Source organism: Hyaena hyaena, unplaced genomic scaffold (genome assembly GCF_003009895.1).
Source record: "Hyaena hyaena isolate Hyena2069 unplaced genomic scaffold, ASM300989v1 scaffold_530, whole genome shotgun sequence".
NCBI lineage: Eukaryota > Metazoa > Chordata > Mammalia > Carnivora > Hyaenidae > Hyaena > Hyaena hyaena.
In genome coordinates this window covers 1293241-1309309 of record NW_024081163.1, presented here as the reverse complement: position 1 = coordinate 1309309, position 16069 = coordinate 1293241, and the positions used below count along the sequence as shown (strand labels likewise).

Sequence of the window (16069 nt, the reverse complement as noted above, 5' to 3'; positions counted from 1 at the left end):
TTTATTGAACGCCTGCTATTCACCAGGCAGTGTACTAAGTGCTGGAGACACAAAGATGGATGGATAAGGCCCAGTTGTTGCCCTAGAAGAGCTTATGGTTTTGTTTGGGAGGCAGGCAGGTAAAGAAAAACCAGTCCATGCTTATCGAGGGAGGAGTCTAGGGGCGCCTGGGTGGTGGCTCAGTCGGTTAAGCGTTCGACTTACGCTCAGGTGGTTCCTAGGTTCGAGCCCCCGTTGGGCTCTGCGCTGGGGGCTTGACACATGGCAGGAGGAGTTCAAATATATACTGATTGAATGAATGAATTGATGAATTAATACTGTATTTCTCTTAAGTTAAAGTATTAAGTATCAGTGAGTTTGAGGTTATATGCTGCTGGTCAAGGGAAGATTTAGTTACTTTACTCTGGAGGAAGATTTGACATGGTCAAAAAGAGGAAAAGCTTTAACAAAGATACATGCTTGAACAGGAGATCTTTTATTCAACAAACATTTATTGAGCAACTAGCTCCAACACCAACCTCTATGCTAAGGTTTTAGGGATACAAAGGAAAGAAAAACCAGCATTGTTCCTACTATCAAGAGGTCAGTTGAGTGAAATATTCATTCATCAAATAATCATGCAAATAAGTACATGCAAACTGTGATAAATACTGTCTTTCTGTGAGCACATGGATGGCTCAGTTAATTGTCTGACTCTTGGTTTTTGCTCAGGTCATGATCTCACAGTTGTGAGATTGAGCCCCATGTCAGTCTTTGTACTCAGCGTGCTGCTGCCATGGGATTCTCTCTCACTCTCTCTCTCAAGATAAATAAACTAAAAAAAAAAAAAATATTGTCCTTCTGAAACAGAATTGGGCTTACAGAGAACATCAGGGATAGCCAAAGTTTCCTTCAAACACAGTTGGGGATTTTTTTTTTTCAACAGGCCAGATGAGGACATTAAAGCTTCAAAAGTCTGTACCATAGAGAGCACATGGCAAGAATTTGGGCCTGGAAAGAATTTAAACAGATATAATATATTTGCTTAGTGAATGTTTATTTAGTGCCTGTGCTATCAAATGCTGCATTAGTTACTAAAAGGATGAAGAGATATTCAGAATAAATGGGACAAAATTCTTCCCTTCCAAGAGAATAGTATCAAGTTGGGAAGAAACTAACTTATCATATCAGTGGTTGTCTACAAGTTGTGCTGTGGTTTGCGGTACCTCTGACCTCTGAAGATGATGCACAGAAATGTGCCCCTTTATAGAACTGTCCTTCTCCTCTCAAGATGAAATTTCTGTGTATTAGGATCACTCAATTTAAATTGCATATTAATATACATTCTCTTTTTTTTTGAGAGAGAGAGAACTCATGAGTGAGGAGGGGAGGAACAGAGAGAGGGACAGAGAGAATCCTAAGAAGGCCCCATGCCCAGCACAGAGCCTGACATGGAACTTGATCCTGTGTCCCTGGGATCATGACCTGAGCCAAAATGAAGTCAGACACTTAACCAACTGAGCCACCTAGGTGCCCCAGTAAAATGTTTCTTAAGAATAAACATTTATTGTGGCTCCATGATCTCATGGCTCATGAGTTTGAACTCTGTGTTGGGCTCTGTCTTGTGACAGCTCAGAGCCTAGAGCCTGCTTCTGATTCTGTGTCTCCCTCTCTCTCTGCTTTTCTCCCAATCATGCTCTGTCTCTCTCAAAAAAATAAGATAAAATAAAATAAAGTAAACATTAAAAGTTTTTTTTTTTAAAAGAAACACTTTGGGGCACCTGGGTGGCTCAGTCATTTAAGCGTCCGACTTTGGTTCAGGTCATGATCTCACGGTTTGTGGGTTCAAGTCCCACACTGGGCTCTGTGCTGACAGCTAGCTCAGAGCCTGGAGCCTGTTTCAGATTCTGTGTCTCCCTCTCTTTCTGGCTCTCCCCTGCTCATGCTCTCTCTCTCTCTCTCTCTCTCTCTCTCTCAGAAATAAATAAAAACATTAAAAAAAATAAAAAAAGAAACATTTTATTATCAAAGTATTGCCTTATTTTGGATCTTTAAGACAGGAGCCACCAATACCAGACAAAGTAGTGATGGCCAAAAGAAATATATGGAGGAAGGAGCCATGTGCCTTCTTTTTAAATTCAGTAGCTTAGCAGTGGAAAGATTAACAAACTCTGGTAAGGAAGGTATGCCTTCTTTTTACTAGGTATAAGTTGACTGGCCAAAAAAAGTGTAGAAGAAGAATAATTACAACCATAATAGCTACCATTTTTTGAACATTTACTATTTGTCAGGTAATGTTCTAAGTGGTCTGTGTTTAATGAACCATTTTGTCCTCACAACAAACCTATGGGGATATTATTGTCCCTATTTTTAGATTAGAAAGTTGAGTCAAAAGTATGTTAGATATCATGTCCAAAGTAAAAAACTTTCTTACCCTTTGTAAGTACAAGGCTCAGTCAGTGTTGGAATTGGAGCAGCTGATTCCAGAACCTGTAAAGGGAGAGATGGTATGCATTAGTTTATTCTTTAGACTAGTGGTTTCTAAACAAGTGAGTGCACAATTCAGGGACTTTGCATCCATGAGATGTAAAGAGAAAAGCTAAATGCTTCTACTTGCATTTATCTTTTCCTTAGTTCGTTTAAAAGTAATGTTTTAGGGGCACCTGGGTGGCTCAGTCGGTTGAGTGTCCGACTTCGGTTCAGGTCATGATCTCACAGTTTGTGGGTTCAAGCCCCGCATCGGACTCTGTGCTGACAGCTCAGAGCCTGGAGCCTGCTTCTGATTCTGTGTGTCCCTCTCTCTCTGCCCCTCCCCTGCTCACACTCTGGCTCTCTGTCACTCAAAAATAAATAAATGTTAAAATTTTTTTTTAAAGTAATGTTTTATATATAAAAAGGAACATATACATTCAGTTACTCAGTCACTTCTTATATGTAATGATGTAATTTTTCCTAATGCCTTGTGAAATGGATTTACATTTCATTGTTGTCTGGATTAACTAGACCAGCCCTCACAAATTTAATATTGAAAGTAATATTAATAATGTAAACATATGCATACCATAAGAAAATGATAGACCTGATGCCTCAACATGGGATGTATGTAAAAAAATTAGAAATTATTATGAAAATTATTTGAAATATGGGTTTCTCTTTATTGTTGTTAATGGTGAACTCTGTCTTAAGTGTATGTTGTGCCTCAACATATTTATCAGTAAGAATATAAAGCCATTGTGATTTTCAAGACGTTTAAAAGCAAGTGGGTAGAACAGGAAGATGAATCTCTACAAATTGAAAGCAACATTATATTCAGTGAAAGAAGCCAGATACAAAACCCACCCACTGTATGATTCCATTTATATGAAACATTCAGTAAGCAAATTCATAGATACATAAAGTAGATTAGTGTTTGCCAGGGCCTATGAGTAGGAGGAAATAGGGAGTGATTGCTAATGGGTTACAGGGTTTCTTTTGGGGATGATGAAATATGGAATTAGGTTGTGGTGGTGGTTGCCTAAGTCTGGATTATACTAACAAGTGCTTTAAAAGCATGAATTGTTTGGTACATGAGTTATATGTCAGTAAAGCTGTGTTGTTTTTTTTTTTTTTTAAGATTCATTATAACACTGGATAAGAAGAATAAACTAAGAAATATTTTAAAATACTGGGTTTTTTTATGTTTTTATTTATTTCTGAGAGAGAGAGAGAGAGACAGCATGAGCAGGGGAGGGTCAGAGAGAAAGAGGGAGACACAGAATCTGAAACAGGCTCCAGGCTCTGAGCTAGCTGTCAGCACAGAGCCCAGCACGGGGCTCAAACCCATGAACCATGAGATCATGACCTGAACCAAAGTCAGACGCTTAACTGACTGAGCCACCCAGGCGCCCCTTAAAATACTGTTTTTATGTAATGCTTTGAAATGTTTATCTTCTGTGACTTTTTCAGTACTAGAGTAATATAGTACTACGTGTATTTAAATGTACATATCTGAGGACTCTGTTCCATCCAGTTCCTTACGTCCCTTCCCATTTCCCTTTTCCTCTTCACTAATAGTGGTGCACACTTTGGAAAAGTTGGAGATCCCTGTATTAGAGTTGTAAAGAAGGAAAGACATGTCAAGGTTCCATTTAACAGTGGTGTTTTATTTCAAGTATACCAGGGGACAATAGGTCGGACAGGACATTGTCTTTAAGATTTGGATGGACGCCAGTTTTCATGGAAAATCAGAAGGTATTACCTACTGCTATGGATACAATGGAGAAAGTTATTCAGCTAGTCAGTTTGCATCCCAAGTATATAACTCCCAAGAAAATGAGAATCCTGTTGGGTTGATTTGTCATGATAGAGTATTTCTTTTGGGCATAGTTTCATGCTGAGCCAGTTAGAAGGCCTTGACTTCATGAGCTGGTAGAAAGAAGGCTATGAAAGGATTCCATCTACTGTAGACTGTGATTTTAAAACATAGCATTTTAGTAATATACAACCCAGAATTAGATTAAGAATGTTTTGTTGTAAATTAGGAATTGCATGATCTTGAATGAGTTTGTATATAAAAAGATGTAAAATTGTCTTATAGTGTCACAATTTCATGGGTTCCTTGTTCTTTAATTTCTTAATTTGCTATACCAATCTTATTGGAAGAAGAGCTGCAAGAAACTTTCTTAAAGCAAATTTGAATGATTGATTCTTAAATGAATGTTTTTCTGATTAAGAAAGGTATATGCTATTTTGTCTTAAATCATAAATTATTTCTGAAGTTGCTATTTGGAAGATATAAATGTAGCGGTGACTGGTGGCTCAGTCAATTAAGCATCTGACTTGAGCTCGGATCACGATCTCGCAGTACGATCGCAGCTCGGATCACGATCTCAAACGTGAGTTTGAGCCCTGCAGATTCTGTGCTGACAGCTCAGAGCCTGGAGCCTGCTTCTGATTCTGTGTGTCCCTCTCTCTCTGCCCCTCCCCCGCTCACATTCTGTCTTTCTTTCTCTCTCAAAAATAAATAAACAGTAAAAAAAAGTTGAAAGATATAAATGTATAATGACTGGTACTTAATGAATATTTTTATTGAAGTGTAATTAACATACAGAGTTCTATTAGTTTCAGGTGAATGGTATGATTCAACAATTCTGTACAATTTTCACTGTCATCAAAATAAATGTACTCTTAATCTCTTTTATTTGTCTCAACCCAACCTCCCCTTTGACAACCACCAGTTTGTTCTTAGTTTTTTTTTTTTTTAATAATTTTTTTTTTAATGTTTTATTTATTTCTAGGAGAGAGAGAGACAGCGTGAGCAGGGGAGGGTCAGAGACAGAGGGAGTCACAGACCGAAACAGGCTCCAGGCTCTGAGCTGGCAGTCAGCACAGAGCCCGACGCGGCGCTCGAACCCACGAACCGCGAGATCATGACCTAAGTGAAAGTCAGACGCTTAACCGACTAAGCCACCCAGGCGCCCCTGTTCTTAGTTTTTAAGAGCCTGCAGTTTGTCTTTTTTCTTTGTTTTGTTTCTTAAACTCCACGTAGTGTGAGAACATATGGTATTGTCTGACTCGTTTCACTTAGCATTATTGTAACATCTATGTCCATCCATGTTGCTGCTAATGGCAAGATTTCATTCTTTTTATGGCTGAGTAATACTGTATTGCTATGTGTGTGATGTATATGTATATAGGTATATACATACATATTCACACTGTATTCCATGTCTTCTTTATCCATTCATCTATGGATGGACACTTGGGTTGTATCCATATCTTGGCTATTGTAAATAATGCTGCCGTAAACATAGGGTTGCTTATATCTTTTCAAATTAGTGGGGTTTTTTTCTTAGGGTAAATACTCAGTAGTGGAATTAATCATATGGTAATTCTATTTTTAATTTTTTAAGTAACCTCTGTACTGCTTTCCACAGTGGCTGCACCAGTTTGCATTCTCACCAACAGTGCATGAGGCTTCCTTTTTCTCCACATTCTTGACAACATTTGTTATTTCTTATTCTTCTGATTCTAGCTATTCTGAAAGGTCTACGGTGGTAATCTCGTTGTGGTTTTGATTTGCATTTCCTTGATGATTTGCATTGGTAATTAATGTTGAGCCTCATTTCATGTGTCTTTTAGCCATCTCTATGTCTTTGGGAAAATGTTTATTCAGGTCCTCTACCCATTTTTAATCAGGTTGGTTTTTTTTTTTTTTTTTTGGTATTGAGTTGTATAAATTCTGTATATTTTTTGTATTAACCCCTTATCAGATATATCATTTGCAAATATCTTCTCCCATTCATTAGGTTGTCTTTTTGTTTTGCTGATCATTACCTTTGCTATGCAGAAGCTTTTTATTTTGGTATAATCTCAATAGTTTATTTTTCTTTTTGTTGCTCTTGCCTGAGGAGACATACCTAGAAAAATGTTGCTAATGCCAATGTCAAAGAAATTATTGTCTGCCTTTTCTTCTAGGAGGTTTATGGCTTCAAGTCTCACATTTAGGTCATTAATGCATTTTGAATTTACTTTTATGTATGGTATAAGAAAAGTGGTCCAGTTTCATTCTTTTGCATGTAGCCGTCCAGTCTTTCCAGTACCGTTTGTTGAACAGAGTATCTTATCCCTGTTCTATTTTTGTAGTATAAAAGGAAAAGCCTGGCGAATTTTTTAAATTTTAATTTTAAAATGAAAAATTCATTAATGGATGCTTCATGATGAGCAGCCATTCAACTAATTAACAACCCAAAATGATAATTTAATATAATGATGTTATATTCTTTCCATAGGTTTTACTGAAAACTACAGCTGGAGATATTGACATAGAGTTGTGGTCAAAAGAAGCTCCCAAAGCTTGCAGAAATTTCATTCAGCTTTGTTTGGAAGGTAAAAGTATATCTTTCCACAACATTGAAGTCTGCTGTTAAGTAGTGGTAATGAATGACAGGAGTTGGGATGAGTGATATGGTGTTGAGCTGTTGTTACGTGAGGAAGTGGATAGGGGAGATAAAGATTGTCTTTCAAATAAATCGTTATACCTTAGCAGAAAAATTTATCTTGCCAAATAAATCCTGTTTGATCTTCTTTCCTATTCTGCACTTCTTTTCTTTCATCCTCTAAATAAGGGTACTCCCTAAGATTGCCCCTAGTTCTCTACTGTCTTTACTCTTCAGTTGTTATTTCTTTCCAAATGACTGGCAGATGTAGAATTTTAGCCACTCCTCTCTTCTTAGCTCTAACTTACGTATCACTTTTCCACTCCAAACTCCCTCTGTCAACTATAACTAACCCAGACTGCCTTGACTTTCACCTGCATGATTGTGATTGTCTTTTACCTGGTCTTTCTCTCTATCATCCTTAATCTCTTTACCCTTTTATTTATTTATCTGGTAGTTGACTCCTCAGACAGGTTAGCTTCCTAGCATTTCAACTTTGTTTTTCATTGCAGTAAATAACTATATGGTTTCAGTTGACTATGATTTTTATTTCCTGAGCGGTTTCTCCCTGTTGCCACTTTCACACATATCCTCATACTTCTTTCATATCCTCAGTCTCCTTTTTTGGAATACTTTTTCTTTCTTCCTTACTGTTCACAAGTCTACCCACTTTATAATCTCTGTCCAAAATTCTGCTTTCTCCATGAAGCCTTCCGTCCAGGATTCAGTGATGTCATTATCAATGTCTCTAGTCTGTTCTTAGACTGAGTCACAACGTGATTATTTTTCTTTCAGTAAACTTTGCAGAATTATACATCCACTTGAGTGTTTTCTCCTTTAGAATATTCCCTTATAGAACTAAACATTCTAAACAATTTTGCAACTTGTTGGCTTTGACAATACATTGCATATGGTTTCAAATATCTCCAATGGTGGCAAATCATTGCCTTTCTAAGTTATACCTGATTTGTAGAGACAAATCAGTTATACCTGATTTGTAACACACAAGGTTAATCAGGTATCAGAAAACAGCATTTTGAGTTAAAGGCAGGGTGTGAAAGATAATCCAATATAACCAGTAGGAGGGTACAGCCAGAGTTCCTCAAATAGGTAATAATTACACAAATAGATAAATATCAGGGAAAGATTTAAGGTATAAAAATACCCAGGCCTCCCCCCCCAAAAAAAAAAGAAAAGAAAAAGAGAAAGACATCTGTGAAGACCATTATTAATAATTGCTATGGCAGGCAGGAAGGAAATTGAGTCAGACAGGTAGGAGAGTCAGAAAAGCCTCAAATAACCATCAACAGAGCTGAGAAACCCAGTAGACACAGAAAAGTCAGACTTGTTTCTGGAAAGAAGTTTTGAATACTCAAAAGCTCAAATTTTACAGGGGAAGAGTGAAAGTACAAAAACATTAGAGAGAATGAATGGTAATTAACAATCCATGACCAGGTGAATGGAAGAAACAGAAAACATCTGGATATAATATGACAGTGAAGAAGAAATAAAGTTCTGAAGTTAGGTCATGATCAAACTTAATTGGAACAACATAAATTATTCCCCTCTTTATAAGAAAACAAGGAGAAAGAGAAAAGAATAGAAAAATTATAAGAAAAATAACTAGAGCAATTCTCTTAATTGAAGAGGCAAGAGAGAGAATTATTACTGCAAAGGCTAAAATGAAGCCTGAGAAGACTAACTGAGATGAAGATACTCCCAAATAGAGTCAAGGTTTTAAATATATAATTTGGAGAACCTCATTTAATTCACTAATTCTGTTATTTAAACAAGTCATGATATGTCGGGATCTTGTAACATTCGTATCAGTATTTTCTTCAAAAGGGATGATTTCCAGAATTAAACAGGAAGTAAGTAAAAACCAGGAAGGTGGAGCACTGTATCAGATATGGCGCCCAACTAAAATGTAGTTCACAGGGAAGTTCTTAGGCTTTTTTTCCTCCAGCTTTATCAAGGAGTTGTAGACAAATATAAATTGCATATATTTAGGTTGTACAACATGATTTTTTTAAAGGTGTACAAGTGTGATGATTTAATATATGTACACACTGTAGAATGATTATCACAATCAAGTTAAGTAGCGTATCCATCACCTCACTTAGCAAATTGCCAAGTATACGATACAGTATTATTAACTATAATCGCCATGTTATACATTGAACCCCCAGAAGTTATTCATTTTATATCTGAAAATTTATACCTTTTGACCAACATATCCCCATTTCTCACACCTGCCAGCACCTGACAACCACAATTTTACTCTCCAGTTCTGAGTTTAACCTTTTTAGACTCCACATTCAGAATGTGTCATTCTAGTATCTTGGGGACATTTTTAGTTTTTGTGGAAATGAAAGATCTAGAATTACACAGCTTTAATCTTAGATTTAAGGTTTTACAGAATAGTTAGGTGAACATTTAAAAGTGAATAAAATTTTTTAAAAATAGGTTTAAAAAGGTAGAAGCAAAGGGAGGTTGTTGCTTTTGGTAGTTTTATTGGTTCCTCTGAAGTATGAGGAAGGAGTAAAATTTTAGGTTGGCAAAACAAAGTGGGGAGCAGAGAGAAGTAGTTAAGAAAATCAAATTTTTATGCTTTATATGACTATTAATTTCTTTACTTCTATTTTACCTTAGCTTTACTCTTTAAGATCTATTCTTGGAGCGCCTGGGTGGCTCAGTTGGTTGAGCATCCAACTCCTGATTTCAGCTTGAGTCATGATCCCAGGGTCTTGTATTGAGCCCCACACCGGGTTCCATGCCGAGCACAGAGCCTGCCTAAGATTCTTCTCTTAACCTCGGCCTCTCTCCTCCATGTGTGCTTTCTCTCCCTCTCTAAAATAATAATATAAAAAAAAGTTAAAAAAGATCTATTCTTTATCAGTTATCTCTATCCCCTACCTCCTTTAATAATAGTTGAATGATTCTTTAGAAGTGACCAACATAAGTATAAATTAAAAGGTTAAAAGAAATATCTTTATAAAACTAAAATATTTGTTTAAAAAAAAGCCCAAAGAGGCAAAAATAAATAGGGCAGACAGGCAGCAAAAGGAGTTATAAATAAAAAGTTATTAGTAATAATATTTATAAAATTAAACACAAATACAAGATTCTAGAAGAAATATACATAAATCACTTAAAAATGCAATAGTTAATTTCTATATATTACTTAGGAGATATATAATTAGATAAACTGTACCCTGATATCCATATAGCCAGAAATACAAACTATAATGGCAAATACCAGAACCATAGAGGCCAAATAGGAACTTTATTTCATATTTAAGATACATGAAAATGTCTTTCTTCAATAGTGAAGAAAATTCAGGAAGATATGACCACACTTAATGAATTGAAGAAAATCACTTTCTTCACAACACTTATGGGAATGATTACATAAACATTTAAGAAGAAAGTCAAATAAACATTACTGCATGTCGCAAAATCTATTATAGTACATGGTAAACTATGAAGACAACTATAAATGCATAGTCAGCAGTGATATGAATAAGCTACATGGAAACAGAAATGGTGGATATGGAGATTTTGCGGAAATTTGAAATTTTAGCCATGTTAGATTATAAAATTATGGTGTAGAATAATTATAGAAAATTCCTACTCATTATATATAATAATTTCATTCATCCAATAAGAATATAATTAGGAATATAAAAAGAAAAAGCTTAAAGTAAAAAGCCAATATCACTGAAAGATTTAATAGGAAAAAGGAGTAATCTAGTTAATTGTAAAATTGGAAAGCTCAAATAATAAAGATCTCTTTCATATCTTCCTTCCCTCACATCTAATAGATTTCTGAGTCTTATTCTAGAGAATTCTTAAGTATGTGCCTCTCAGCAGAAGTTACGGGCATGGTTTACTCTTGAGACAATAGTTGTTTCCTCTCACTCCAGCCTTGTCATTTCCTTCCAGTCCATTCTCTATACTGGGAGTTTGAGTGATCTTTTGAAAAAGCAGATCTGATAAAAAATGTTGATTGGCTGCATATTATGGACCTAAAGGATTATTATCATTTTCTGATATAGACTGGGGCATGTAGCAGATTTAAATATGTAGAATTTAAGTGAAAATATTAAAGTTTGACCTCACATTTGTATTGAACTTGAAAATTTGTAGGGTGCATCCACATTATCTTATTTAATCTTCAGAACAACACGGTGAATTAATTTATAATATTAATTTTATAATGAGAAAATTATACGTACAGCATGTGGATGATAGTTAACGTTATACTGCACATTTGGAAGTTGCTGAGAAAGTAGATCTTAAAAGTTCCCATCACAAGAAAAAGGAATTTGTTACTATGTGAGAGAGAATTATTACTGCAAAGGCTAAAATGAAGCCTGAGAAGACTAATTGATATGAAGATACTCCCAAATAGAGTCAAGGTTTTAAATATATAATTTGGAGAACCTCATTTAATTCACTAATTCTGTTATTTAAACAAGTCATGATATGTCGGGATCTTGCAACATTCGTATCAGTATTTTCTTCAAAAAGGGATGATTTCCCCATCTATTCTGAGAGAGAGAGAGGGAGAGAGAGAGACAGACAGCGTGAGCAGGGGAGGGTCAGAGAGAGAGAGAGAGACACAGGATCTGAAACAGGCTCCAGGCTCTGAGCTTGCTGTCAGCACAGAGCCCAACGTGGGGCTTAAACCCACAAACCGTGAGATCATGACCTGAGCCGAAGTCGGACGCTTAACCAACTGAGCCACCCAGGTGCCCCTGTATCCCAATTTTTTAAAAAGAGGGAAAAATAGAGGGGCATCTGGGTGGCTCAGTTGGTTAAGCATCTGACTTTTGGTTTTCGTTTTGCCTCAGGTCGTGATCTCACCGTTTTGTCTGAGACCTGAATTGGGCTTTTCGCTGGCAGTGCAGAACCTGCTTGGGATTCTCTCTCTCTACTTCTCTCTCTGCCCCTCCCCTGCGCACATTGTCTCTGTTTCTCTCAAAATAAATAAATAAACTTAAAAAAACTAGAAAGAGAGAAAAAAAGAAATTGAGTTTAAGGCTTCCCAGCTAGCAAAAGCCAAGACTCAAAATTCCTGCATGCCACATACAGTGTTAACCTGAATAAATGGTTACTTAAGGGTATAGGCGAAACACTTTTAGACTTCTTAGTTTTTACAGTTTCTATTTGTAACCAAGGAGCACTTGTTTGCACTGGAGAGCTCTTGCAAATATAGCCCAATAACTTCACTGGGAGAAAGGATTGAAAAAAGTCAGTTGTCCCTCCTTTCTACTTCTTCCTATCTATCCTCTATAATGGATACAGTTGTTAGGTTACAGATTAAATTTTTTAAAATATGGATTTTATATCCAGTTATACCTTGCAAATGTAAATAATTATGAGGGTGCCTGCAAGCCACTATATTATAGTATTTTATGAATTACGATAAACCATAGTCTTGTTTTGACTCATAAAGTATCACAGAGTAACTATGTAATAGGTACTTCATGAATTCTGTTAGTAGTTGTTTGGTACATTGCCTGGCCCACAGTAGGCACTTGCTTTGTATTTGTCATTGAATGACTTAGATTGTGTTCAGGTGCACATAGGAAAAGACACAGTTTAGTGTTATTTACATTAATAAAGACATTCATAATCCTGTATGACAAGAAAACTGATGTCAGGCAGTTCTGCAGCTCAGTGAAGCTTTCAGGAAATTATGCTTTTCCCATCTTTTCTGCTTTGCAAGCCTCAGCGTGTGACTGAGCTAGGACTACACTCAGTAATTGACTCCACCTCAGTCTAGTCTGTTGCTACTTGACTTTTGTTTGTTTTATTTTACAACAACAATAATAGATTCTGTTTATTCAGCACTTCCTATATTCTACATAAATTTTCCTCTTGTACTCACCTGATTAGTTAATATAAGTTCAAAACCAACTTGAGTGAGATAAAAATAAATTCTTTCCTTTTATTCAAGGGATCTTTTATAAAAGAGGTGAAATTTACATAACATAAAAGTAATCATTCCAAAGACAATTCAATGATATTTTGTATATTTGCTATGTTACACAACCAGCACCTCTTATGACCCCAAAAGAAAGCTACTCGTTAAGCAATAACTTCCTCTTCTCCCTTCTCTCCCTCTGGCAACCATCAATTTGTTTTCCATCTCTATGGATTTACCTATTCTGGATATTTCATATAAATGGAATCATACAATATGTGACTTTTTATGTGTGGCTTCTTTCACATCGTATACTTTTGAGCTTCATCTATACTGTAGTGTATATCAGTACTTCATTCCTTTCTTTGGCTGAGTAATCTTCCACCGCCTGTATATACCTCATCTTGTTTATCCATTCACTCATTGATTGACATTTGGGTTGTTTCTCCCTTTTGCAGTGGCTAATGGCACTGCTGTGAACATTCATGTACAAGTATTTTTTTTAGTACCTGTTTCCAGTTTGGGGTGCAATAGATAATTCTGTATTTAAATTTTGTACAGCCACCAAACTGTGTTGCACAGTGCCTATATCGTTTTGCAAACCGAGTCACAGTGTAGAAGGCTCCAGTTTCACCACCTCCTCACTAACACTTGTTATTTTCCTTTCCTTTGGATGATAGCCATCCTAGTGGGGGTGTGATGTGGTATTCATTGTGGTTTTGATTAGCATTTCCCTAATGACTAACGATATTGAGAATCTTTTCTTATTCATTTTGGCCATTGATGCTACTTAATACAAACTCCCTGATTCAGTCAAACCCTAATTTTTGCCACTTTGCTCTCACCAGCTTCTCTGCTCACTATTTACCTCACTGAGATGCCATGCTTCTGTCATATGCAACTTCTCTTCCTTGGTGAAGTCTCCCTCATGATTTTAGGTTCCATATACTAGGTACTATTAGGAGATCATATATGATCTCTCTTGTATGTTAATAGCTTCCAAATAATATATTTATGTATAAACTGTAATACAGAGTTTTAGAGACCCCTGGAGTAAGTATAACACAACAACAGTCATGTTTTTTTGTAGAAATTGTCCTGTTTTGAGTAGGCATTTTATAATTAGGGAAGAAAAGGTTTGGGGTTAGGAGCCTATTTAGCAGTCTGGGGGCAAAAATCTTGTGACTCTAATTACATTAACTGATAGCTATATACTTCATTTTAGACTTTACTAAATTTTTTAAAATTTCTTTCAGCGTATTATGACAACACCATTTTTCATAGAGTTGTACCTGGTTTCATAGTCCAAGGGGGAGATCCTACTGGCACAGGGACTGGTGGAGAGTCTATCTATGGAGCCCCATTCAAGGTGAGACCAAATTTTTATTGTTATTTATTTGCAAATCCATTTGGATTCCTTATTTGAAAATGACTGTGTCCCTAGTGGAAAAAAAAAATGCATTTCACATTACTGCATAAAATCTGGTGCTTATCACATGTCTGGGGGTATAAGGTATAAGAACAGCACTTACCCTATCAAGCATTCTTTCTGAGTTGTCTTATTGCTGATTTTTATGCTAGATTGAATTCAGGTAGAGCTAACTGTAGTAGTGAGGAAAACGTAAGTCACAATAAAAGATTATATAACATAATCCTTGATAGCTGACTGTATCTGATCTCTGCAACTCTGTAAATGTAAACAGTTTTTTAGACATTTCATATGCCATTTTATTTTAAGATAGTTTATTTAACACTATATGGAATTTGTGTTAATTTACTTGTACCATTACAACAAAATACCACTGACAGGTTGACTTAAGCAACAGGAATTTGTTTCTCACAGTTCTGGAGGCTAGGAAGTACAGATCAACTTGGTGGCATTCAACTTCTGGTGAACATTCTCTTCCTGGCTTGTAAATGGCTGCCTGCTCGCTGTGTCTTTACATGGTAGAGAGGGTGAGCTCTGGTCTCTTCCTCTTTTATCGGATTAGGGCTTCACACTTATGACATCATTTATCCCTTATTATCTCCTCACAGGCCCTGTCTCTAATATACTCACACTGGTGGTTACAGCTTCAACGTCTGAATTTTGTGGAGACACATTTGGTCCAATGCAGAATTCATTCTTAATTATGCACTATAGACCTCTATAGTGTAAAATAACATTTCACAACAGGAAATCACAAGGGGATAGAAGAAGGAATTAAAATGAAAAGTATTAGAAAAGAGTATATTAATCAAAAATAGGTCAATGATGGGGCTCCTGGGTGACTCAGTTGGTTAAACATCTGACTTTGGCTTGGGTCATGATCTTACGGCTCGTGAGTCCAAGCCCCGTGTCAGGCTCTGTGCTGACAGCTCAGAGCCTGGAGCCTGCTTCAGATTCCGTGTCTCTGCCCCTCCCCCATTCATGCTTTCTCTCTCAGAAATGAATAAATATTTTCAAAAATTTTTAAAAATTAAAAGAAGACTAGGTCAGTGATTTGTTAACTGCCAACACAGATCTGAAAAGAAAAACAGAATTAATGTCATAGAGTATTAAAATAGGGGCGCCTGGGTGGCTTAGTCGGTTAAGCGTCCGACTTTCGCTTAGGTCATGATATTGCGTTCGTGGGTTCGAGCCCCACGTCGGGCTCTGTGCTGACTGCCAGTTCAGAGCCTGGAGCCTGTTTCAGTCTGTTACTCCCTCTCTCTCTGACCCTCCCCTGCTCATGCTGTCTCTCTCTCTCTCTCTCTCCTAGAAATAAAGAAAAAAATAAAATAAAATAAAATAACAGTGGGTTCAAGTAAACACTAAAAGTTAGTTTTTTTAAAATCTGATGGTACCAAAATCATGTTCTTTGAATAAATAAACATCGTTAGCTCTTAAAATAGGAAAATTTAAAAAAAAATTTAATGTTTTATTTATTTCTGAGAGAGAGAGAGAAACAGCATGAGCAGGGGAGGGTCAGAGAGAGAAGGAGACACAGAATCTGAAGCAGGCTCCAGGCTCTGAGCTAACTGTCAGCACAGAGCCCGACGCGGGACTCGAACCCACAAACCAAACTGTGAGATCATGACCTGAGCCGAAGTCGGATCCTTAACCAACTGAGCCACCCAGGCACCCCTAAAATAGGAGAATTTTTGAAGACATGATTATACTAGTGAGATAGAGGGTCTGGAGTTTCTTTTAATTTTTTACTGGGTCATTGTGTGATTCTTGAGAAAAACGAACTGTTTGCTTTAATTTCTAGATGATAAT

At 36.5% G+C, this 16069-nt stretch overlaps 1 protein-coding gene across 2 annotated transcripts in view; it reads left to right on the top strand.

The window, feature by feature from the left end:
• CWC27 (CWC27 spliceosome associated cyclophilin) overlaps window positions 1–16069 on the top strand; it is a 182767-nt gene that overhangs the window by 574 nt on the left and 166124 nt on the right. For both annotated transcript variants that reach the window (XM_039255499.1, XM_039255498.1), the window contains exons 2-3: window positions 6750–6846; window positions 14085–14197. In XM_039255499.1, the coding sequence (XP_039111430.1) occupies window positions 6750–6846; window positions 14085–14197 (210 nt within the window). The remainder of the gene's footprint in view (window positions 1–6749; window positions 6847–14084; window positions 14198–16069) is intronic.